This window comes from Aythya ferina, assembly GCF_964211825.1.
Source record: "Aythya ferina genome assembly, chromosome: 8".
Taxonomy (NCBI): domain Eukaryota; kingdom Metazoa; phylum Chordata; class Aves; order Anseriformes; family Anatidae; genus Aythya; species Aythya ferina.
The window spans coordinates 8,811,695-8,839,232 of record NC_140304.1 but is presented as its reverse complement, the minus strand read 5'-3'; the positions used below and the strand labels follow the sequence as shown (position 1 = coordinate 8,839,232).

General features: G+C 36.6%; 1 protein-coding gene across 4 annotated transcripts in view; it reads right to left on the bottom strand.

Moving 5' to 3' along the window:
• KCNT2 (potassium sodium-activated channel subfamily T member 2) overlaps positions 1–27,538 on the bottom strand; it is a 150,670-nt gene that overhangs the window by 104,763 nt on the left and 18,369 nt on the right. For all 4 annotated transcript variants that reach the window (XM_084528514.1, XM_084528515.1, XM_084528516.1 and 1 more), the window contains exons 2-3: positions 8,716–8,795; positions 2,111–2,210 (exon numbers count right to left, since the gene is read on the bottom strand). In XM_084528514.1, the coding sequence (XP_084384640.1) occupies positions 2,111–2,210; positions 8,716–8,795 (180 nt within the window). The remainder of the gene's footprint in view (positions 1–2,110; positions 2,211–8,715; positions 8,796–27,538) is intronic.

The window sequence follows — 27,538 nt, the reverse complement described above, 5'->3', positions numbered from 1 at the left end:
TTTTTTTCACTAGAAAATTGCATTACTTTAAATTGGATCCATGATGTCCAATTTTACTTTCTGTTACCCAATTGTGCTTCAAACTTCAACACCAAGTGCATTACTTATTCAAAACCAGAAGAATAATGTAATTGTTTCAATTTCCACAAAATCCCTTCTGTAGCCACAATTATTTTTAAATATATATATCTTTCAGTGTTTGAATTTGACATTTTTTTCCAAAAGCCATATTTGTAGCAAAATGCACATGAATTAATACCACTCTTCCATACTGTTATGAGGCATTATAAAGTATTGCTCCCTGTGCAGACTTCTCAACTTAATGCTCAAATATCTCCCTCATTTCACATTATGTCTTTTAAAATCCTGAGTTTTTACTCCTTCTCACTGTAGAATAGCTAATAATGTCAAGTTTAAAATTCTACATAGTGATTTTATTTCATGAAAATTTGTTTGCATTTTTTTTAGTCAAAGTATTAGAAGCAGTAACTTCAACAATCTTTTGAGAGTTGTCTCTGAAGATCTTACATCAACTTACATCAGTGACTACCAGTTACATACATCACACTGACAACACATACTCTGAAATAACATGCTATGAGAGGACAATTGACTACATTGTTCAATGATGGACATATTAGTCACAAGAAAAATCAGCAGGACCTGATCAGGATTACATAGGACTGTTGAGACTATGTGTCCATGCCCCAGGAAGTCACTGTGATCTTTGCAATTTTTTGCTAATATGGTCCCTATTTGATTGCTATGGCCTATTGAGAATATTAAAACTACATTTTGGCAAACTCATTCTGACTGAAAGTTTAGGGAGTTTACGTACAGGCACATGAGACAGGCAGCAGCGTCCACCAGGCACAAGCAGGTAAGTTAATAAAATAGTGGTGCTTATTAGCACTCACAATTTAAAAGATTCATTATATCCAGAATACAAATACAACTGAAGTACAGGATTGCAAAAATTATAAATATAATTTCTTCTATAATTGATAATTGATTGTATAAAACATGAAAAAAAGCATATCAATTGACCCATATAGAATATCATACTGCCAATTGTAGGTATGCAAAAATCATCCATTAGAATGACAGAACATGAGCATATAATGTACCTTAGGTCTCCCTCTCTTCTAAGTGTTTAGAGAAAGTAGAGGGCTGGAAAATTATCATCAATATCATTTGCATGAAAGCTCAGTTTCATGCATTTGTTTGCTTGACTGCAAAATCCGGGGTTTTAAGTAAGACAGCTAACATTCTAATATTTGTGTCATAGATAAGTCATATATGATAAACTATCTTATTGACAAATAACATTGAAAGGACTTTCCATTCTGGTGTCTGAGAACAACTGCAGAGCAACACACAAATTTTTTGACAGGAGACTTAATAAACTACTAAAAAACTACTACTGATTTGTTGTTTCTCTGCCAGCTGATGCACCAGAAAGAAGCTGCTATATAGGGACGTTTTATGCACAAGAAGAATAGTGGTTTTTAACAGCTCTAAACCATTCCAGCTATTGTGGATAATAGTTCCGCTTAACTCCTGTCCTATGTTTTATAACCACAAAAAAAAAAAATACATATCTTGTAGAAGTATTCTCTGGAAAACCTTTCCTTATTCCCTCCAAAGTACTGTTCCTCATTCATCTGCCCATTTTCTTCCTGGCTTGGTTCTCCCAGCTGTTCACCTATCAGCCACTGTTCTGTATGGATCCTATAATACTTTTACAGTACTTTTGCATAAACTAGTATTCAGGTGTCTGTAATTTCATTTTTTATATAAATTAAAACACAAAAATTATACACAGAAATTTTATGTAGTAATAAAACCAAAAGATACATGTTTGCACAACTATGTCTTTTGCACAGTATCTGCACAAATAGCCAGTATTATTTTATCAGTAAAATTAAAAGATATTTTTGTATTATTTCCATTCAAAATGTAAGACTAGTTTTATCGTTCATTCATGATATCTGGAAGACATAGAACTAAATCCCTGTTGGCAGGATACCAAACATTTATTCATACAACTAATTTATTTCATGTAAGTTAAGCAGTCATTTGAGAGGACAAATAACAAAACAAATATTACCATCCATGTCCTTGTGCTGGATCATCTAGAAGCACACGAATTATGTATAAGAAACAGCTTAGTAGCTTGAGAGAAAAATTGAATAATCGTATTCTCAGGCCTATTAAAAAAAAAAAAAAAAAAAAAAAGAAAGAAAGAAAGAGAGAAAACACAGAAATTCAGACTCTGTTTTCACTCACTTTTAAGGTAGAACTAAAAGGAATTAGAATAGCCATGCTGCAAAGGTCTAGCCACCCACTAACCTGTCCCTGATATTGGCCTTTGGCATATCATACAGAAGAATGTAGCAATATGCCTATATACATAAAGTACCTCTTTCTAGCTTCCAGAAATCTCTGGGTTAAGTTTTGGTCTGTTTAATGTGAAGATCTACTCAGTCATTTGCTTCAAAGCTATCCTATGATACTCATCTTTCCTGAGGCCATTCGTTGGATCTTTTGTAGCTTTACGGATTTATTCTCAGAACGGGAACCAGAAGGGCATATAATATTTGAGATGCAAGATACAGTAACATGAAGAGATACTTTCAATCATAAACAGAGGATATCCAATGGCAAATATTTAAATATTAATATCTGAAAGTCTTCATGAAGTAGTTTCTCATACAGAATATATAAATACTCTGCTAACATAAAATATTAAGTTTTAGTTATTTAACATTGAAGTTGCATAATTACACATCCAAGAATCAGGACACATGAAAGTCATGTTGAATGCACAACTTGAAATGCATCAATAACTTGTTCTATGGACCATGTGAATAGTGAAATGTCCTAGCTGGTAAGTCTCAAATACTAAATGCTATCACACGCTATTAAGTATATCTCACAAACATAGGTCTACTGCACAGAAACAGGATTCCTTCCAAGGGATCCACTTGGATTGTTGGTTCTATCACATGGGCATTTTAATTCAGTGCTAATTGTTGCTATTTTATATTACAATGAAACTTAACTGTATTTTAATCAGGTTTTGCAATCATTAGAGTATTACAGTTTAAATCCTCAGTCTTGTTATTAAGTTCATTGGTCTTAAATGTAAATATTTACCAGATATTTTCATCTAACTCTTGCTTTTAAGTTTTCATTCACTAATTACATTAAACTGTTGGTTGTCTATGGTAGCAGGCAACCTTAAGAGCTATTTTTTTTCAGTCATGTCAACCAAGAGTCCAATTCCATGCAGTTGAACCCTTCTGTCCAAAGCAGATCGCTGATTGAATGGGTTTCACACAGATCTGATTTCATTTGTACCTAGTCACAATAAAGATAGGATCTTTTATTGTTGTGTTGCAAACATGTTAGTAGGCCTGCTGGACTTGATATAACTATTTCTATGCTTTGAGAACTACAGGTTTATTGTGCATATCCAAATCTGTGTGCATACATTCCCTTTAAAAGAAATAATTACCTTATGGTTCTGTTACAAACTTTTTCACTTCACTCAGCCCTCTGTTCAAAATGTACACCTTACAGACAATACTGGAAAATCACCTTTTTTACCTCCTAGGTCCATTTCCATTAAAACAAGACAAACAGCAAATCATAGAAAAATAAAGACTACATTCTTAACTATTGTAACATTCATTTGCTAAAAGAAACCTGAAAATTTATTACGTAACACTGTTTATTAACATAACTGTGAAGCTGCAATTATCGCATGAGAAGTGTATGGACTTTTACAGCATCTCATCTGTAAACTAGGGGTTAAAATTCTGTGCCTATGTCTTGACCATGAGAAGTCCCACAGCTGTTATTGGTAATTAGGTTTGTGAACATTAACCTAAGTGATTCCTGCTGTTTTATCAAGCCTAATTAGCCACAGACTATTTATTCCCCAAAGCTGAATGAAGACAATGAAATAGTAAATGTATTAAGGGGATGTGAAAGGTAGGTAAGTGTGTTGTTATTGCTATTATTTTGCTAGTAAGTACCCTAGTACTTTTTTTTGGACTATGCTAGAATTTTTCCCATATTTTTTTTGACCACTTGGTGAAGAAAATGTAAATTGTTTGTCTGCATTAACAATTTTGTGTAGTCTGTTAAAGTTACTGGTTACTTTAACAATGAGGTACTTATAACAACAGATTTTGCAAAAACGAAACAATAACAAAAACACTGGATTTCTTTGCCCTATCCATATTGTGTTACCTAGCTTTATTAGATAAGTTCAAAGGTCTTTCACTTGTTTCTTCTATTCTTAACTCTGTAATACTAATATTGGTCTTAAATGCTTCTCTTCTATGTTGATGATGTGTCAACTTCTACTAATCATTTGAAATTATATGTTGGTTTCAATTCTGAAAGAAAATAATGCTTTTCTGGTTATAAACTAAATCAATGCATGGGACCTACACTCCTGGCTGCTGTCTTAAACTCTCACATTTTGTTCCTAAGAGATCTAAAACTACTTACATATTCAATATTAAAATTTCCCAGATCTATTCCAGTCTATATTTAAGTGCTTCAGGCTCTGAATGTCTCAACAGGAATGGCTGTTTCCCACAGAATGAGGCAGGGTTTTCACACCACATATGGCTTCCATATAAGGGCTCTTGTTAGCATAGACAAAGTATCATGGAGTAGGTTATATTGACAAGGTGATAGGATAGGCCTATCATACAAGATTGGGTCAGGCACTACAATATTAATGCGGAAGAACAGACCAAGTATATCCTCTGTTTCAGAAAAACACTAGTTCTGTATGTGTCAGCCTCTAGAAATAGGATGTGCTGTCAGAGGGTGTGTATTCAGTCACTACTACTAAATCTGTAATAACAAGTGTGCATACTAAATAAGTGTTCTCTGGTCAAAGTACCAGAGAACAGTACTCTGTAGCCTCAGAATGTAGGGGTGACACCTGTGAATTGGAAGAAATGTGTTTATTCCACTATTACTGAGTTCTAAGGTTTCAAATCAGGGAAGGGGTAGGTATTAGCTAAATGGTTGGGCTTAACTTTTCATTTCTTACCCTCTTAAAAAGAAAGTATTTTGTACCGCTGTTTGTTGGTTGGCTATTTTGGTCCTCTATTTTACATGCTGTCAGTGGAGCAACATGGTCTGCTTGATTTAATTTCTTTTTTCCCCATTCCCAGCCAGACTGTTCAAGTAGCAGGGTCATTTGCACAGAATCTCTATTTTGATGTTGGTGTCTGAAACTTGTATTCAGTTACATCAATCATATACTGTTATGAATTGTTTAATGAGATTATAACTTCACCGTGTGCCTGTAACCATAGCAATAGATGCTTTGTCTTCTTCAAAAGAAGAAATTGATAATAACAGTTCAAAGTCTGTTTGTTTTGTGAAATAATTATAACTACATCAAACGTTAATGTTTCCTCCTCAGTTTGAAGAAGTATCTGCTATCTTTCTCGCCAGAAGTTCTAAGTATAGACTGATGCATCATACTTAACCAGTACTGACTATAACTTTGATTTTTGTTTATTATAACTTCTTGATGCTTCCGTTACAAGCATTTTCAGAGATTAATCCTCCAATTTAGAGACTGGATCTAAATCAAAGCACAAGTGACAGGGACAGTAGCTGAAGATTTTACCATCACATTCTATTATTCCCTCCTTGCAAGTCTGTAAACTACAGTTAGTTTTTAGCAAAATCATCTTACTAGCAGTTAGCTTTAGGAGTTGGATCAAAGTATACTGTTAATAATTCATACCCTGATAAGTTTTATTCCCTCTCCACTGAATTGAAGTTTCACTCATCTTTTTCCTTTGAGACTTATTTTAAGCTGTATGTGATCACAGCAAGTGCAAGCAAGTCTTACAAGCATTTTATTCACTGGCCAACAGCTTTTTAAAATGCATTGTGTATTGTTTGGACTTTGATTATAAACTTTTTTGCAAAAGGAGTGAGTGGTAACTAGGTTGACATTAGATTTTAGTTACTACTTTACTGGTTTATAGAAATGCCTTCAAAATTGGAATAATGATTGAAACATATTTCATGCTACTGGTCTTTTGATGACCAAACAATTTATATTAATTTTCAATAGAATATTAAATTCTGGAGTAATATCGCCAGACCAAATGATATTACTTCTTGTTCTCTGGTCTACACCTACTTGAAGTCTTGAGAATTAGTGAAAAGTGTTTAACTAAATCAAACTCCAGAAGTTCACTATAATGTCTGAAAATTTGAGGAAAATGTATCAGTAGAATCAGCAAGAATGGGAATTAGATGTGTAGTATGTGAAAGAAGGCTTTCAATGTTTTCACTGAATTCTAAGATCTAAAGGGTGATGTTTTTGTATTTGAAAACATAAATGATTTTTCATAAAAACTTCCACATTATTCCTCTTCCGTAGTCCAATACTTCTCCAATTGTAACCTAGGGGATATGTCCCAGTGTAATAACTTAAGATGACTCTTTTATAGTGCTTAGCCAGAAAGGTAAGCACTTGCCAAAGTAATTAGCAAATTAACTAACCAATTAAGTAATCAATTGATTAACTTCAGGTTTCATTTTGTGCTGCTGTTAACTTATATTTTTAAATGTACAATCTTCAGTTCTGTCATCAAAATAAGCATTTGTTAATCCTGTTAAGATCTAAGGGGGGGGGGAGGAATTATTGACCTTATCTCAAGCAAGTAGGTATTGAGAACCTTCCTATCTTATCAGTGAGAAGAGTTTTACGATGAGTCAGCTCTTAATTTTACAGATGTTCTTACTTAGTAAATAGGAGTGCATCAAATCTGTTTTGTGGACTAATTCAGGGAACAAAAAGAAAGCTATTTATTTCTTACTCCATCTCCGGCCAGGAGTAATATTTTTTCTTAGTTCAGAATGCTTTTCCTTTTTTTGTCTTACTCTGTTACATGCTATATCAACTACCTCAAAAGATGAAGACTATAAAGATATAAACTACTTGCGACTGAAAGTCACAGGGCAAAAAATAGAGTAGAACTAAAACCATTGGAGAAATCATAGTGCAATTAATTACACTTAAAATGTAAATTTAATATAACTTAATAGCCCTTAACTCTGAGCAAAACTTCATTTTTTAAAAAAATGCTATTCTAAACATAAGTGTATGAAATTGTTCTTCATGTATCTCCTTTCTTTGTGATGTGCATGCTGAAATCTCATACGCTTTCCATATTGGCCAAAATATAATAGAGCTCTAACCTATGCTAATGCAGAATTACTCAAGTTAAAATTATTTACTGGAGAACAAATCTACCAACCAAATCTAGTAAAATATATAACAATGTGTTTAACACCAAGCAAAAATAAGCTACCCTATGACCTATTTTAAGTTTAGAAATGAAGATACTTAAAGGCTACCCAAAGTACTTGCTAGGAAAGTAAGGTCTCTGCTTTCTACATTATTTGGGTACCTGAGTTAAGGTGACTTTTCCCCTATGCTGTCTTTATTATTATATGAATATTTACTTTTTTAAACTTACAAAGATTTTTCCCATCCCTAAGTTAATGAACATCCAACAGGTTTGTTAGACTTGATTCTCCAGATTGAATTTCATCTTTGGAATTATTTGCAGATTTCTAAGTGTCAGTTTTACAGTACAATACGTTTTTGAGGGGGGCCTAGTATAATATTTTGCTTATCTCAATTTGAAAGCTGAAGAAGCAAATCAAAAGATCATGTCTTGTGATTTTAAACTATCATTTATTTAATAGTAGGTCTCATATATTGTGGTCTGTCTTAAAAAAAAAAAAAAAAATAATAATAATCTGCATCTAGTTCTCCAATATTTCTTAAATTGTGGCACTGAGAAAGTCAAGTTCATTCCTTCCTCCCTTCTGTCCTTTTGCAAACACAATGACATGGAGCCATCTTGAAGACCATGAAGACCAAAAAGCATTCTTGTTATTTTTAAAAACTTGCATAAAATGTGTAAAACTACCTAAAAAACTGTTGTAATCTTAGTTCTTTACAGGTGAAGGGTAAAGGGAGGTCAGTCATTTTACACAGATGAAATCCGAGTTCAGCTACTGTTCTTCTCAGTTGTGAACTTACTGGTTTAATGAAGATTTGGTAACATATATAAGGTTTTATCTCTGAATCAGCTGCATGGATGGATGAATGTCTTAGTTTTTCCTCTATGATAGCCTAAGTGCATATGTCAATGAAGATGGTTTTTAAATTAGACTAAAAAGATACTACTTTCAGGAAAACTGAGAATTTGGTATATCTTTCCCACAGTTTGACTTCCAAATCACTTTTTTTTGTACAGAAAAGATTTGATATTTATTTAGGAATACTTAATACTACTAAACACTTTTGCAGAAGCACCCATGTTTTTGCTTTCTTCAACATTTTGGAAGTTCTATTTCTTAAACATAAGGTCAGGACATGTTAATAAGCACTGCAAATTAGTCAGTTTGATCACCATACACCAATAAAATCACATCCCTATAATTATTTGATCCTACAAAATAAGTAATTGTAAGTTTTAGATTATACTTTTGTGTGTATTATAGAAATCAATTAAAATGGACTCCTTTTGGGGAAAAATTAGCTCAGAAGAAAACTAATGTTAACTTTGCTATTGCTTTTAATGGAACTGGACTCTACCCGAAATATCGCAATTATACTTTAAAGAAATTAATCCAACTGCTTACTTGATCTTTGGTTTTTGATGAAGAAGAGCTTTAGTCTCTCTTTAAATGTGTTTTCATTCATATAGAATTCAACTTGCACCCTGAAATATAAAAGGAAGGATTAGAATTGAATATGAAAGGCAATAAATGTTTTTTTTCAAGAATAACTTTCCCTAATAATCTCTCTTTCTATATGACTGGAGGAACAAAAAGTGTTCAGTCAAAAGCTTACTGAGATTTGAGTGGTTAATATTAAGACTAAAATTGAAACAAAAACGTAACTAGTTTATCCTCTTCACAAGCAGAATCATTTTCAAAGTATTTGAATGCTCTACACTGAGAAATCAGACACTTCTATGTTTTTTGAATTTCCACTGGAAGTTTATTTCATTGATGTTCAGGTTAAACCATCTGAACTTAATTCTTTCTCTAAAGTTGGCATTTTAATGATTTCTTTTCCTATTTGCTTCACAACTTTATTAAGCATTCATGCCTCTGTTAAGTGTTTGCTAGTATCAAATGTTCAAATGATTCTATACCATGCAAACCACCTTCTGAATTTCATTGGTTTTTGTCACAACAAAATTGAGACCTGAAAGCAAGAACATAATGCAGTCATCTGATGCTGTACTGCAAGCAGTTCCTCCCAATTTTGCTAAAGCAACAGTAACTTTTCCTCTATTACCCCCCAACTTGCCAGGATCCTGTTCATGTCTCTGTCCCTCAGTTCAGTCTGAGTATAACCTACGTAATAGCTCTCAAATGGGAAGGGAGAACAGTGTTGTAGATGTGAGCAAGAGGAAAAACGTGCACATTAACTGTACAGAAAAACTTAGTCCATTCTAGAGTTGTGGAGCTGCACTGGTTGCAGCTAAGATGAGTGCAGCATTAACTCCATTTTCACTGAAGTCCCTGATATATTCAATTAGCTCGACCTCCTTCACAAATTCTACTTCTCCTGTGGAGAATGTTCATTCACTTCACCCCAGAACAATTCCTGTGCCTCTTTGAGAAGCCAGTCAGTTTGAGAACTGCTGTACTCTTACTGAAGTGAGTTCGCAAAAGCAAATGAGAATTCCACTCCTTCCTATTCAAAGGATTCCAAAAAAGCTTATTTCTAAGCATCTATTTATATTGAAACTATGTTCTGTAACTTAGGGAATTTTACATTTATTTCTGTGAAATAACATGTTTGATAGAGTTAAGACTGTATCATATGATTTACCAGCTTTCCTGCCCTAACTGGCTCTACCCCTTCTGAGGTAAGATCTGTAAGCAGTTGGAAATAGAAGAAATGCACCTGTCTTCCCCTTCTTAAACTAAGAGTAGCCACAACTATGTATTTAGAATAGCTTAGGCATATAGGAATGTCCTAGAGTCCCACTAGTCTAGAGGAAAAGTCCATCAGACAATGAACAGCTTGTTGCTGGGTTCTTCTTTATTGAGGTTAGATGCAAATGGAATGTTATGTTGCTCAAGACTGTGGGAGGCACTGGCATTAACAGAAATGAAGGTTAGACTGTCTGTAATCTCAAGACAAGTTAAAGAAGCATGTCCAGGTGTTAATTAGAAGGTGAACAGGTTGGGGGTAGGGGACTGAGCTCTGCTTCAGTTCTTTTCTGCACATTTCCCAAAGTACTTACTGTCACTGTGTTAGTGACAGTTTAGGTTGGAAACATTTCTTTCCCATGACTTGGCAACTGCAACAGAAGTGTATATACTTAATCTTCAAGGATGTGTTTCAGTAGGTAAACAAAGTGGCACAAGCTATTGAAGTGAGATGTTATTTAAAAGCAGCACAGTATTGGTTATCTTTTTACACTAATCTTTGATTTTAGCTAAAAAAAAAAATTAAAAAAAATTAGTTGACAACTGAAGAACAACATGTTAACAGAAAGCCATGATTTAATGATATCGAAGGAAGAGGATGTGGGAGCTAATCACCCTCCTATCACTACAGTTAGGAACTGCTCTGCTAGCCCTCTAGCAGCTGTCTGCTTCCACCTCACTTTCCTTAGCAGCCAGAGCTTGCAGCAGGCTGGGATTCCACGCTGCTGCAGTTTCCATGGCAAAATGCATCACAAATGCTGCTAACACCATTCCTATGGTTCAACTCCTCCTTTCCCCCGGTTGTGTTTGTGGATTTCTTGGTTTTTTGTTTTTTTTTTTTTTTTTCAACTTCAGTAAAAACTGTTCTGACCTATATTTGCAGGAAATACTTTATCACACACATAATCACTGTAATTTCATAATGCTCTGGCTACTGGACAGAATATTTCACTTAGTAAACAGCAATAAAACCAAAAATAAATGACTGAAGGAGCCACTGGTAGGGATAAGGATGGAAACTGCTGGATACTGTGTTCTTTTTCAATATTCTGTTTTTTAGTTTTGGGGAGAATGTTTGTACTTCAATCATTGTTGTGTTCTTCAAATGAATAATTGTTTACCCTAAATACTTGCTGTCTTCTCTCTTATTCCTGCTCTGAAGTGTAACATAGAAAATGAGTGTTTCAGGAACAGAATGTAAATGAGTTCTTATTTTTGCCTGCAATGTTACGATCACCTATTATTACCAGTGAAGGGCTTGCACAGGATTTTTCTGCACTCACTATGCATTAGTTAGGATGTTTCATTGCAATATGTTTATATAAAACAAGGTTACTCTGTTGCAGCAGAAACACTAGTTTCAACACTAATTTGGTTCCAAGCAAATGGAACTGGTGATTCTGCTGTTGATGAAATGGCAGCTGTGACATGAAGGCAGGGATCTGTGTATGTAGATCTGGCCTATAGAATAGGTTTGGTTTTGTTCTATGTTTCTAGGGTCTTTCATCTCCACATACACAGCAGTTGTAGTGCAGTGTACCCTGATCAGAAAGTAAATCAAGCTGGTGGATTAATGTTAAACACTCATGCTTCATGATGGTTACTGGGACAAAAATGTTTAATGAACACAAGAATATTGTGTATGTAGTCAGTCAATCATTTCTAACTCAATCTATGTGGGAGGCAGTGAATATACCATGTGAATCTGCTCTGGGGAGTTAAAGAGCAGATATTTTGCTTTACTTTGCTTCAGCTTTACTGAAAATGCACAAATACGTGGCTAACATATCTCTGGCACAAACAACTAAAGTAATGACTATTGAAAACATTTTATTGGTTTGTGTGTGTGCTGTTCATGCTTTAAAAGCTTTTTTCTAGATTTAAATACTATTAGTGGTGGTCTTCCCCCATTTTAAGCTTGGAAGAGAGATGCAAGATATATTGAAAACATTCCACTGACAGTACCAAAGTACAAGTATGGATTGCACTCTACTAATTCTGTCAAAATGTAACTTGACTAATGTACTTTAATGTAATACAAAGTATAGCGGAAAAATACTAATTCACATCAAGGACACTAATACAAAATCCCTTTCTTGTGGCCATGTGTCACTGGAAACAGTGACTTAACTAATTTTTCTTGCAGTTTTCCACTACTATTTATAATGTCATTCTAACTCCATAGCCATGCTTCACTGTAGTTACAGTATTACCCTGCACCCTCAAATCTACAAATTGCTTTTCTTTTGTGTTAAACAGTAGCAGATGTGACAGAAATAATCCTTTCAGAAACTGAAGTATGAGTAGGATTTCTCACTATGTGCATAGAGAGCTGCAAAATGTTTATGCTTAATGTTACTTGACATGGGAACCAAGCAAAGGCATCAGCTGTACAAGTGTGGAACCAATCTGAAGATAACTACCCATTTATTTGAATCTGTCTTTACGGCAAGAGACACTTCATGCTACTACATGATACATATACTACAAGAGCCTTGTAATATAGACACAATGTTCTTTTTAGTTGGGATTTGACAATCGAATATATGTGAAATCCTGTTAGATTTCCAACTTGGAAATTAAGCGTGTTGCAGTTGGTGCATCAAAACAAAGTATTTGAAATACTGAAGTGAATTGTCAGGGCTTACTTTACAATGAAAAAGGAATGGACACTTTTTTCTCACAGTTTTTAAGAAAAGATTAGTGTGACTTAATGGACTGCCTTGGGTAGAAGCCCATTTTTTGAAGTTTTGTAAGTTTGGGGATAAATGGAACCCTGACTTGTTTAGAGCATCACAGCTAAATTGTTAACACTAGATTTTCTGGGCCTGCATTTTCTATCAAAATCAGTATGACCAATCAAGACCATTTGTCAAATGATACTTCATCTTCCCATGATGAAGGAAAGAACAATAAGACTAGTGATTTTTCCATTACTGTTTCTTAGCTCAGGGAGGTCTATTTGTTTCTGGTAAGAAATGAGTCTCCAGTTGCACAGGTCAGGATAAACACAATAGAAAAGTTCTGAGTTTTTCCAACTCCTCTCCATACTGAATGACAGCAAGTCATTTTGGGGAGGTGCTTGTCTGATCCCACTTATTGGAGAGACAGAAAAGATATGTGTTTAGTAGCTTCCTGATCTGTTGGTCTATTCTTGTGGTGTGAGCATGATATGATAGAGTTGTGGAGATCACAGCCTCAATGTTTTTTGGGGGTACCTTACAACACAGTTTTTAAAATCCAAGTCTTTACTTAAGCCATTTGCCGAGCACTAAGCATAGTACTAGATGAAATCTAGTGCTTGCAATATGTCCCTGTATCTTCTTAAAGAATACTTCCTACAAGTGTAGGATAATTAAAACTGACAGGTGTAATGCCTCTTTCTGATAGGGGATTTTTTTCTACTTGTTATGAATACTTTCAAGATCTCTGCTGAACTCCATTTGTGTGATACTGTCTTGTATTATATCAATTATCTCTTCATTTCACTGTCAAAATGTGCAGAATATGGAATTTCAAACTGTAGTGAAGCATTTTGACACTTGGGGTTTTTGCCTTTCTAAAGTCATTGGGCTCTGGACAGCCACTACTACTTAGTCTACATGACATCCCAGGAACAGCTAGGGGATTTCAGGTAAATTAGCTCCTATGGCTCTTATGTATTCTGTTTTAAATAAATAAAAAAATACTGTGTACTGAAACTCCATGATTGCAAACCACACAGGCTCTAAACTAAGATCTAATATTTACATTTGCCTTATCTTAATGCTTCCTCTCATTATAGAATGAAACATTTTCTGAATAGTGAATCAAAGTACTCTTCCTATTATGCCTGTAGAACACAAGGAAGGTATTACCCAGGTGTTCTAGTTTGACTTAAATATTCCAGATTTACTAATATTAGTGTTGTAATTGTCTTCTGTTTAAAGGCATTCATTATCAAACCCATGAGCAGTCTCAACTGCTTGTTTGCCAAGTTTAAATTATCTCCAAACATGATTCTAAAACATATCTACATGATTAATATTTTGATCTGTTTTCTTCTTATAAGAATAAGATACAGATTTCAACATTGCTGCCAACAGATGTCCCACTAATTGCATTAATCTTCTATACCTATTTGCCAAAATACAAAAATGACTGCAGCTTTAGAATGATATTATGCAACATGATTTAATTTTACACATATACTATGACTCTCTGTATGCTCTCAAAACGAGAGGATACTTTCAGGGAAGCACCTCCTGAGGCTTACCAGGGAGACCCCACTGAGGCTGTGAGTTCTTTCCATATCTCCCTTAAGTTTCTGATGTTGCAGCAACTCTGAGTTGCTCTTCTGAAGGGCAGAGGAGTCCAGGAAGGCTGGGCGCTCTTCAAGAGGGAAATATTAATGGCACAGGAACGGTCTGTCCCACGTGCCCAAAGACGAGCTGGCGGGGAAGAAGACCAGCCTAGCTCAACAGAGAATTGTGGCTTGATCTTAGGAGGAAAAAGAGGGTTTATAAGCTTTGGAAAAGTGGGCAGGCCACTAGGGAGGACTTTAAAGAAGTAGCGAGGCTGTGCAGGGACAAAATTAGGAAGGCCAAAGCTCATCTGGAGCTCAATCTGGCTACTGCCGTTAAAGATAACAAAAAACGTTTCTATAAATACATCAACACAAAAAGGAGGACTAAGGAGAATCTCCATCCTTTACTGGATGCGGGGGGAAACTTAGTTACAGGAGATGAGGAAAAGGTGGAGGTGCTCAATGCCTTCTTCACCTCAGTCTTTAGCGGCAATACCGGATGTTCTCTGGATACTCAGTACCCTGAGCTGGTGGAAGGGGATGGGGAGCAGGATGTGGCCCTCATTATCCATGAAGAACTGGTTGGTGACCTGCTACGGCACTTGGATGTGCACAAGTCGATGGGGCCGGATGGGATCCACCCAAGGGTACTGAGGGAACTGGCAGAGGAGCTGGCCAAGCCACTATCCATCATTTATCAGCAGTCCTGGCGATCGGGGGAGGTCCCAATCGACTGGCGGCTAGCAAATGTGACGCCCATCTACAAGAAGGGCCGGAGGACTGACCCAGGAAACTACAGGCCTGTCAGTTTGACCTCAGTGCCAGGGAAGCTCATGGAGCAGATCCTCCTGAGAGTCATCACGCAGCACTTGCAGGGCAAGCAGGCGATCAGGCCCAGTCAGCATGGGTTTATGAAAGGCAGGTCATGCCTGACGAGCCTGATCTCCTTCTATGACAAAGTGATGCGCTGGGTGGACAAGGGAAAGGCTGTGGATGTGGTCTACCTTGACTTCAGCAAGGCTTTTGACACCGTCTCCCACAGCATTCTCCTCAAGAAACTGGCTGCTCTTGGCTTGGACTGGCGCACGCTTCATTGGGTTAGAAACTGGCTGGATAGCCGGGCCCAAAGAGTCGTGGTGAATGGAGCCAAGTCCAGTTGGAGGCCAGTCACTAGTGGCGTTCCCCAGGGCTCGGTGCTGGGGCCGGTCCTCTTTAATATCTTCATCAATGATCTGGACGAGGGCATCGAGTGCACCCTCAGTAAGTTTGCAGATGACACCAAGTTAGGTGCGTGTGTCGATCTGCTTGAGGGTAGGAAAGCTCTGCAGGAGGATCTGGATAGGCTGCACCGATGGGCTGAGGTCAACTGCATGAAGTTCAACAAGGCCAAGTGCAGGGTCCTGCACCTGGGGTGCAATAACCCCAAGCAGAGCTACAGCCTGGGAGATGAGTGGTTGGAGAGCTGCCAGGCAGAGAAGGACCTGGCAGTGATGGTGGATAGTTGGCTGAATATGAGCCAGCAGTGTGCTCAGGTGGCCAAGAAGGCCAACAGCATCCTGGCTTGTATCAGGAACAGTGTGACCAGCAGGGCTAGGGAGGTGATCGTCCCCTTGTACTCGGCCCTGGTGAGGCCGCACCTCGAGTACTGTGTTCAGTTTTGGGCCCCTCGCTACAAGAAGGACATTGAGGTGCTTGAGCGGGTACAGAGAAGGGCAACGAAGCTGTTGAGGGGCCTGGAGAACAAGTCCTATGAGGAGCGGCTGAGGGAGCTGGGCTTGTTCAGCCTGGAGAAGAGGAGGCTCAGGGGCGACCTTATCGCTCTTTTTAGGTACCTCAAGGGAGGCTGTAGCGAGGTGGGGGTTGGTCTGTTCTCCCACGTGCCTGGTGACAGGACGAGGGGGAATGGGCTTAAGTTGAGCCAGGGGAGTTTTAGGTTGGATGTTAGGAAGAACTTCTTCACTGAGAGGGTTGTTAGACATTGGAACAGGCTGCCCAGGGAAGTGGTGGAGTCACCATCCCTGGAAGTCTTCAAAAGACGTTTAGAGCTTAGGGAAATGGTTTAGTGGGGACTGTTAGTGTTAGGTCAGAGGTTGGACTTTATGATCTTGAGGTCTCTTCCAACCTAGAAAATTCTGTGATTCTGTGGTATGTTTCATGAGTTTGATTCCAGACCATATTCAGTGTTTATGCAGTTGTGCCAGTTAACTATTCCTGAATTGCATAAATACTAGTCGTGTTTTTCAATAGCATTGGCAACTCCTTTTCAGAAAGAGACTTGAAACAATTTTTTTGAATACCAGGCACGCTGATAAGACTTCTCAGTTGCTGTCAGCCCAGAATTAACTATATGTTGTAGTGTTAGGAGCAAAAGACAGAGTAACACATCACAGAATACCATATCTTTATTTTTGCTCCTCACATATTATTCTATGTTCACCAGACTAATTTATTTATTGACTTCCTGAAATTATTTTTCTGTACTAACTTTTCTCTATACCATTCAAAAAACCAATTTTTTTTTTTTATTTCAAGAGTTTGCTTTTCTATGAAAGGCAACAGGACAGCTGGTGAATCATGAGTAATGCAACTGCCTTAGGAGGAGGCCAATTCATGAGCCTAATGTGCTCTACTCTGTATCACAGCTACATGTCCCTATCACCGTTGACATTCTAAAGCAAAAGCTACTTGGCAGATACTTCTACAACTACATAGGTCTGTTCATTGAATCTATTCTCTCTGACAGGCAAGTTATACACAGGGTCATGCAGCTTGCTGGGGTAAACTGCATATGATGTATGAAAGACTTAGAAATAACTGTTCTTAGACAAATTATTAAAGGTATTTATTAATGCTTACCAAATTTCTGTATACATAACTTTTCCAATGAGTTACCTTACCTTAGTAAGACTCATTCTTTCATTTCCTCTCCTAAAATAAAAATACTTGTAAGTTTTCCTCAAGTAGACATATTTCTGTCTACACTAAAGCTTTAAAGACCATTCCTGTCCCTGCAGACTGTTTTAGGAAATGTTTATAGCCCTCCATCCCTTTAAATTCCTGCTTACCTCTTTCTTTGGTCCTTGGAGACCTCTTCTCCACACTCAGCTCAGAATTTACACTCCACTAACCTGTCATTCCAGCTGCTCTTCCTCCCCATTCCTCCATCTGAAGTGTAAAATACTTCCATTTTCTTCTTCCACAGTCCTTTTATCCAGTTCCTTGCAGAACTCACCCTGTCTTGTCTTCCTCCACACTACAGAATGTCATTTTTTTTCTACCTGAGAATATTGAGGAAAATAGCACAATCATGTGGCTTTTTTTCTCTAATTCTCCACATGAACCTTTGCTTTCAACACATTTCCAGATGGTGAACACGTAAAGAAAGGTAACTCAGAATTCTGTTTTCCTTTCTGCTAGTAACTAACCCTTTTCTATTCTCCTCTGGCAACTTCCTCTCCTTATGGTCAAAGTCTTCCATTTTCTTATTTTTGCTTCTGCTTTTTCTTTTGCATAAACAATTCATTCTCTCCCATAGCACCACCACCTCTAACTCAAACTACAGAGAAAACAGAATGTATAGCCTTCTCTCTAGATCTCTCATATGCCACTGTCAACAGTTTCACAGGTCTTTGTCACCAAGTGTCATTAAGTTAGTGTTATCTGTGGCAACTTCTTTGTCTCTTTAATCACCCATCTGTTTCTGCTATCTCTTTAGCTTAATAGTAAATTGAAGTCAATTCCTTCTGAATTGCTAATGTACAAAATATTCACCTGTGCCATGGGTATATCTGACAATTCCTGCTCTCAATGTTATCACTTCAGAACCTTAGGAGATCTCAGTCTTTTGAGATGTTTGTCTTCTCTCCCCTCATGGATTATTTCATCAATTTTCAGCCTATAACCTGTGTTGCTTATTAAGATAGTCCACAGATATCATGGCTTTAATAAACTCTGAACTGTATAAATGCCATATGGGCCCCATTACTGTTGGTGCTATATGGTCCCTAAAAGATATCACTTCCTTAGGCCAATTTGAAACTTAATGTTGACCACACATTGTAATATCTATTGCATGTTCAAAATGGATGGATAGAGGTGAGGAGTTGTACTGTTCCTTTTCCAATACTTAAAATAAAACCTACTGTGAGATAGCATCAAATGTTAATAAGTTTTGATACTGTTTTCATAGTCTCAATTTAACACTTCTCTCTTACAAAGCTAGCAGTTAAACACTGAGGGACATTGTCATGGAGATTACCCAGATAAAGATAGAAACAGGTGTTCAGATAAACTGAAGCCTTAAATTCTGCTAGATTCTGTCATCCCAAAATAAAGGAATCTTAGACTCATTGCTCTCTTTATCAGCACCTTTCTTAAAAATGAGGGGAAAAAAAAGATGTCTCTGTGGCATAGCAGATTTTTTTTCTTTTCACTTTTGTAGTGGCCAAGGACTTCAAACAGTAGGAAGAACTGTGTTTGTGTAGGTCTTTTGTTTAGTAAGGATAAAACCAAAGTGTCTTGACAGTAAAGAAATTCTAAGTAAACTCTTTTCAAGTCTGGTCACTTGCAAGTATCTCAAATCAGGTTCCTAATAAGAAGTGGAGTTTACGCGATTAGTAATTTGGATATCTCTTATCTATAAGACAGACTTATCTTGCTATTCTGTTATTGCTCATCTGTGAAGTTACCTTTTTCTTCCTTCTTGTTTCTCAAGATTGCACCTTTTCAAAACCAGGAAGTAGGACAAGGCTGAGAGCTGTTAGTGTATAGTATCCTCACAGATTGGATCTCTTATCTTGGTTTTATTTTTACTTAAAAAGTAAGAAATTAAGATTTCATTTTTTTGAAAATGGAGCAGCAGGGAGAAGATAAAAAGAGCAGATGGATATAGAAAAAAAAATCCAAAAAAGGAACAAAAAACCTTGTGGGTGAATCCCAATCTGTTAACCTCTAAAGTATCATGTGACCAAGTGGAAAACATAACTTTAAATATGACTTGTTAGCTGAAATGCACAGCAAGCTTCCTGGAAGGTCAGAATCGATGCCCACTAAGGTCAACAGAAAGATTCTTTTCACTTAGAGTTGAGTAAAATAACCAGGTAATAAAGTAATTACACCAGATATTCACTTATTGATTTGGGCATTTGCTTTTAGTAGTTACAGTTTTTATCCCAAAATGAAAGGTATCTTCTTGTTACTTGTACAACATGTTCTACACAACCCTGGAGGTCAAGTGTGAGATTTGGAAGAGGATGTATATTGATCTTTTTCTAACACAACTTCAGAGCTTTTTATTGTTAACATCTTGTTTTATAATTACTTCTCTTTGGTGGCTTTTCTGCTTTTTTTATGTTATGTTTGCTATTCTTCCATTAAAACTGACAATTTGTCTTAGAAAAATCAATAGCATAATTACATCAAGCCAGAAAAACAAGTTTTGAAGACTTTTCTTGAAATGTTGGGGCTTAATAAGATAACCTACATTTTTACATATAACGTTGTAAATTATAGAGAGGTATTAGTTGTACCCACACAGAAAGAAATATAAGTTTATGGAAAAAAGTTACCCTGACCTACAGCAGTCAGGGTAACATTGGTAGTAGGATGATGGTTGGACCAGATGACCTTGAAGGTCTTTTCCAACCTTAATGATTCTATGAATTTAAATGACCTTTGTATGCAGTCTTACTGATTAACATTTGTTAAGAAGAGGTTTCAGAAAGTGAATTCTGAATTTTAAGACAATGTCAACATGTCATGTCAAAATCACAAATTCCTGTCTTCCCTCTGAAAATAGTTTTGTTCAAGAAGGTAATTATACTTTGTGTACCTTATTGTTCCTTAAGCAGAAAATCTATCCAAATTTTCCAAGCAAAGTTCATACATCAACCCAAACAACAGTCTTGTTTTGGTCTCAATTTTTGTATTGAAATTCTGAAATTTAAGTTTTTGTAGCCTTAAAGTTATTCCCCGCATAAAACTGCAGTTACTATGCCTGACGTTATGCTGCCTTTTGTATCACGTTGACTTAGTGGGATGTGATCTATTCTGTGTCCTCCCTTTTGAGAGCTGTGTTCTTATACTTCTTTGTCCTAGCTTTGTTGTCTTGATTACTTTCTAGATAACTACATGGAGATGATAATGATTCTTAGCTGTTTAACAGCTTCCCACAGAGCTCTGCAGTAAAAATGGCAAGAAAAAAAAAAAGAGCCTGGCTATGCTGAAAATACCAAGAAAGCTCTATAAGAAGCATCAGATAAACTGGAAGTGTCTGTCAGAAAAACAACACGGCATTTGTCCTTCAAATGTGGAAGACTTTCTTCTTAAGTGTTAAGCTAAAAGTGAATACATTTTATGCTCAAGATCCTACTTTTTTTAATTGGCCACCAAATAGATATCTCATACCATCCAGACTGACCTGATTTCTTTTTTTTTATTCAATCTCCTAAAGCTGCTTCCTTCAAGACAAACTAAGCATAACTTACTTGCTTCATTTCACACGCAGTGACCATATTGCAGATATTTGGAGGAGAAATGAAGCATGAAGTTTAGCTTATTTATCTAAAACAATTATAAACCTTAAGTGCAGATAACTATTAACCATGAGCATAAAGCATATCAACAAGTTTCTGGATCTGAGAATCTAGCTTCAAAGTGAACCCTGTAAAATGTCTTCTGCATTTCCTGTGATGTAAAACTAACATGATGCCTCAAACCTTAATCACACAATTCTCTCAATAAATACTTTCTTTGCTATATGAAAAAAAAAAAAAAAATGCAGATGAAACTCATCTCCAGTCAATGAAAGCTTGGCATGCACTATACAATTCACATGTGGCTTTTCTGCAAGGGCAATCTGAGTATGAACTATGTTTTCAGAAAATAGACAAGTTTACTGCAACTGCCAGGTCACAGGAAACTAAGCACTGAAATACTTGAGACAATATATCTTTTGTATGTTTACTGCTTCACAACAACCAAGCTGATGCTAATTTTAATCTCCAGTGACATCATCTGTACACTGTATGTACAATTCTATATTCCTGGGATACATACACATTTGATTCCTTGACTATTTTACCCCTCACTTGTTTCCTTCAGGGGAGAGGAAAAAAAAAGACTTCACTTTTGAAGATGGGAAGGGAGAAAAATATTCAATTTCACTTTCTGTTACCACCATTGTCACTTATTCCTTTCCTTTGATCCCTAATCCTCACAACTTCCTCTTGCCACCCACAGTCGTCACCACAGTTTCATTTGTCACCTCCTAATCCCCTCCAGAGAAGGATATGATGAGTGTGGAGTAAGTGCCAAAGCTGCTCTTTGGGGCTCTGTGTAGCAGATCCACAGTACTTTATACAGCATGAAGAAGGCTGGGTGAGTTTTATGCTATGTGGAAGGTAAAGCTATGTACATGTTAACATAGTGATGTAAATATAAATAGCTGTAGGACTGATGAGCTAAAATATTTTTTAGTCAGAAAAATGACTTAAAACCTTTATTTGACAGGTACAATATAGTTCAATAGGATTTAAATAAAAGTCCACACCGCTATTGCAGCAGTAATCTACAAAGCCCAAGTGACAGGACTGATTACTTATGCAGTTGGGTTTTTTTAATTGTTACAAAGGAGGCACAGACTGCAACTGCTACAATGAAACATAAGAGAAAGCAGGAGGAAGCTGTAAAAAAATAAAGCCTTGAAGAAACCTTGCAATGTGACATATAAAAGTAGATATCCAGGATTCTTACGTAGGCAGTAGCTACTTTACCCAAGAGAACAATGGGCCTTCATTACTTTCACAATCTGAAGATCAAGGAATAGCAGATCTGAAAGGAGAGACCCAAGCTTTGGCCTTTGATTTGAGCTTCCTATTACCCGTGACAGGGAGAGGGCTGCTAACAGAGGCCTGACAGTACAGAGGTGTCTAGGACATAAGGCTAAGTGTAGACTGCACTGACAGGCCTACCAATATCAGTTTGAGCTAGCTGAATGTTTAACATTGATGTGTAGGTGATAAACTTGCAGACCAGTGTACATGTACATAATATGGAAAATACATGTGTGCAGTGCAGAGTCATTTACTGGGGTAGATTTGAGATCTGTCTGCAGAAGCAGCAAAACTATTACAAAATAGGCAGATGTATTTCCTCTTTGAATCATCTAGTTGGTGTTAATTGGCTTCTTGCAGACTTCCAGGAAAGTCAGATAGTTGTTTTTTTTATATTACATGATGCAGTAGCTTTATGATTTATGTTTGGAACTGATGGCTGTTTATTTATCAACATGTAGGTCCCTGTTCTCTCTGCTGCTCTCAACAATGCAATTTTGTGCCAGCTATTGTTAAATCTATCAGTACTCACCAATGCTTGATTTGCATACTACCAGATAAACCAGTGGTACAGGCTTCTGTATGATTCAGATGTAGGAATAAAAGATTATAAGGCATGTAAAATGGACCTATTCTAACTGTTGACAGACAGCATTAGATACACCCTAAATTTAGGATGTCATCTTATGACCAGTGTAAGAACCTGCCATCTCTGCAAAGGGAGTGCTCATGTTGCCCTTACAATGGGGTGATTTCTGTATGAGTCAAACTAGGGATTTGCTCTGATTGAAAGCTATCATAATATATATGTGTGTGGTTTTTTTTGTTGTTTTGGAGAGTAATTTTTTTAATTGGATCAGTTGTCAACCAGACTTACCTTGATCACTGTGATTATCATCACAGTTAAACATTGCAGTCCTGCTGCTCTTTTGCATTGAGTGGTATAAGGCAATTATGAACTATCTCCTTGCACTGGTGTGAAAGACTTAGCATAAATTTGCTGCCACAGAATTAATAGATCAACTCTGCACTTGCCTAAATTACCAAAAGAAAAAAAAAATACTGGGAGAAAAGAATGACTGGTGAAACAACCAGGAACTTTATCAATTACTATACGCTGTTATGTTCATGTGATGTTTATGGAATTGCATTCATAAATGTGCTTATAGGTATCTGGGTTTACAATGCTAGCTAGTCTTTTTTTTAAATGGTGTTATCCATAACTGTTTAAAACTAAGCCTTCACTTAGCATACTGAACTGTTGTATACGTATTACTAGTGAGTTGTTCACTGGCTATACATATTTCCATAATTGGTCCTTTGATACAGAGCCTTTTAGGAATGGCCTTCCAACAATTCTGTAAAATACCTATGCTAGTCATAATGTATCAATAATAATTGTTATTGCTTTATTATATATTCACTCAGAATGTTTGCAATTGGCAAACATACTTTAAAAACAGTATTTCAAAACTAAATGAGTTGGTTCAATTTTTGCCTCCTTCAAATTTGGACAAAATTTAACATATTATTGTAATTAATTCCATGTAGCCAGCCTATATTTTTGTAGGTAATTGCTAAATGGTGATCTATAAAGTGCAAAAATGTTTCCAAATGGATTATGGAAAAAAATATGTATCATCACTATTAGGATGTTAGAATATGAGCCAGCAGTGTGCCCTGGCAGCCAGGAGGGCCAACCATGTCCTGGGATGCATCAAGCACGGCATCGCTAGTAGGTCAAGGGAGGTGATTGTCCTGCTCTACTCTGCGCTGGTGCGGCCTCACCTCGAGTACTGTGTGCAGTTCTGGGCACCACAGTATAAAAAGGACATGAAACTGTTGGAAAGTGCCCAGAGGAGGGCTACGAAGATGGTGAAAGGCCTTGAGGGGAAGACGTACGAAGAACAGCTGAGGTCACTGGGCCTGTTCAGCCTGGAGAAGAGGAGGCTGAGGGGAGACCTCATCACAGTCTACAACTTCCTCGTAAGGGGGTGTCGAGAGGCAGGAGACCTTTTCTCCATTAACACTAGTGACAGGACCCGCGGGAACGGGGTTAAGCTGAGGCAGGGGAAATTTAGGCTTGACATCAGGAGGGGGTTCTTCACAGAGAGGGTGGTTGCACACTGGAACAGGCTCCCCAGGGAAGTGGTCACTGCACCGAGCCTGTCTGAATTTAAGAAGAGATTGGACTGTGCGCTTAGTCACATGGTCTGAACTTTTGGGTAGACCTGTGCAGTGTCAAGAGTTGGACTTGATGATCCTTAAGGGTCCCTTCCAACTCAGGATATTCTATGATTCTATGATCTCCTACAGGGGTAATTTCAACAGAACATATCACTTGTTTACTTGATCATGCTAACAATCATACAACCAAAGCCCATCTCAACAAGTTACCCCATCTAAGAAATTACAGCTGTTTCTCTCCAGCCTTCCCTTAATCACACTGCCTATATTAGACTGCCTAATAACACTTCTTAAACGTTAACTAATATGAAAAGTTCCAGAGTACGTTTTAGCATTTCAGAACACAGCATCAGAAGCACTTGATGTGACTAGAAAAACTGTCCTTTGCTTCAATAATAACCATACTAGTAAGGACAATTAGAGAATAAATTGTCCAAAAGAGAATATGGGACCATATATGACAAGTGTTCATGGAGAGGGGAATTGGAAAAGAGTACACCAGAAAGAGGCTATATTAGAACAGGAGTTAGTATGTTAACTTGCTCTGCTCTTACACTTTTCCTCTTGTCTCTTACTACTGTCTGCAAATAACTGACCAATCAGACCAGTATCATCTACTAAGTAACAGACTAAGGATTTTAAAAAGAAACCTAGCTGAGTAAAGCCAAGTATCTGGTAATTGATTAATATTATGAGAACTTTCACCTTTATAACAAAAAAGGTGTTTAAAAGCTTACAATATTGAATTTCAACTGACTGTGTGAATTTATATAGCTGAAACAGCAGTATACCCTGTTAGCTTACTGAAATAAAGCATGATGTAGCCACCTATTTCAATTTGTAGTGCTCTTAAAATCAAAATGGATCATTTCCCATGCTAAAAGTGTATTTTGCTTATAAGTCTTCTGCTTGTCTTCAGGATTAGATGTAGCAATGAACTCATTGTTTGATCTATATTTGAAGGACATTATGATCCTGTGCTCTATCTACTTGGTGCAAATTCCTTGACTTATGCCATATTCTTCTTGAAATTGATGTCATGTATATGCTCCTGTTTCCCTATCGCACTCTTCCACAATGGTGTGACCTAGATCCAAGGTATCTGGATTTCATACAAACATAATTAATAATTAAAATAAAGGCAAGTATATATGAAGTTCAAAAGCAGATTTTATATATCCCAGTGCTTTCCTTTCAATGTGTTTTTCCTCCTGTTCTTCTCTTTATGATATCCTAAGTATGTCTTGTGCTTTGTGGTGATGCAGCTGTTTTTTATGTATCTCAGAAAAACAATTCTATAGCCATTCAAGTTGGAAAGTGCCCTAATATTTTAAACACAGGTTAATGTGCAGTGCATAGTAACTTCAGTTTCTGTGGAGCTCCATAAGCCACATTCCTAGCAAAATATTTCTACACCCCTAACTGCACGTGCACAACATGCATGGGTATAGTACTCTGAGATATATGGTTAATGTTCTTCAATGAATTTCATAGCTCTGATTAGTTTTGTATTCCAGTTGTTGAACTCTTAAACCCTATAAGGTTTCCAGGCACAGAAACTAGTTACATGACAGACATCAAATTATCTGTAACCAGGTAATTTGAATTCTAAGCACAACATTAGACAGAAGAGTAAAGAGGTTTTTTTTAAAATAAATAAATAAATAAAATCATGGTAAAAAGATAACAAATACATTCTTGCAATGGAGATCAGGATTGATTTAAAAACACGAGTACTAGTTAGAATGTCAACAAGAGATGAAAAAGAATAAACGGCACCCATGCCAGGACCTTCAAGTTGGATTTAGCCTGGGAACAAACTAAGAACGAAGCAAATGACAGATATAAATAGAGTATGAGCTGTAGCACTCTGCTCCATTATGAGATAATTGGAAGAGATAGATAAGGGGGAAGTCTGAAGTGAACATCATGTACTTAAATTTTTATAAGGCATTCAAAAAGGTTCTCTGGAGATTGATACTGAAAGTAAAAAAACTCAAATACTTTTATAATAAGGAAAAGAAGTAAACAACCTACAATCCCCATCTAATTCTACCTCCCCCCGCCCCCCCCCCCCCCCCCCCCCCCAAAAAAAAAAAAAAGATGATATAATACAAAGTGGGAGTCTGTCCTCCAAGAAGGCATTCTCTAAGAAATAACATACAGTACCACTGCCATTATGGCCAAAGAAACATGACTTTTTTTTTTTTTTTTTTAATATAATAGAAGTAAATTAGATTGAAAAATCAAAGAGGAAAGAAACTGTGTAGGAAGATGATTCTTCTTGAAGAATAGAATAGTATGCAGTCCATTTTCATAAAGGAATATACATTGCTCCTGTAGATAGAACAGAGAGAATCCTAGTAGAGTAAGTCAGGTAACTTCTTACAGACATATCAAAGCAGAGGTTTGATGCACTTATAAAGTACAAGCAGACTAAGCAAGATAGAATTCATTGTCATTGGCCTTGAACAACAAGCATACTAAAATAAGTAATGCTGAATATGCATTTTGCAACTTAGATACATACAACTGAAATGCAAAGGAATAATAAATCCAAGTATTTCTAATTTCTCCCTATGGTGTGAATCTATTGATCATTTAGATAAACATGTATTCATCAGCATTTATTAACAAGACTCTGACTGCTGTACACGTGGTCACAGAAGTAATAAAAATGCTTTGTAGCCTAACACGATTGGACATATATATTCCAGGTGTAGAATGAGCTATTTTGGCACTGGGGAGGGAAAGCTGTAGGAACAGGTTATCAGAATATTGCATGTTCATATACAAATATATTAGGTGTTCAGATAATATAGCTGTGTGACAAATTGCTAATGATTACCTCTTATTTTTTTCTGTTGTCTAAATTGCTTTGATAAAATAACACATAGCTGACATGCTAGTGATGATTCTAAACATATTTGCTCTGTGAATTGTATTTATATATCAATTATGGCAAGCAACGTACTTGGTATGCTCACAGGTGGAGAACCAACTAAATAACAGATTGCCAAATAAATACTTTGATTAGTCACACACACACACACACAAAAGGCTAAACATCAGTTGTTCAGTTCAATCGAATAAAGGTTTCTTAAGGCCCTGATTCTGGAAATGTTTCTAGACTTTTTTTTTTTTTTACCAGAACATTAAGGATTCCAATAGCTGAGGACATCATTTTGCTAGGTGCTGAGGAGAGGAAAAA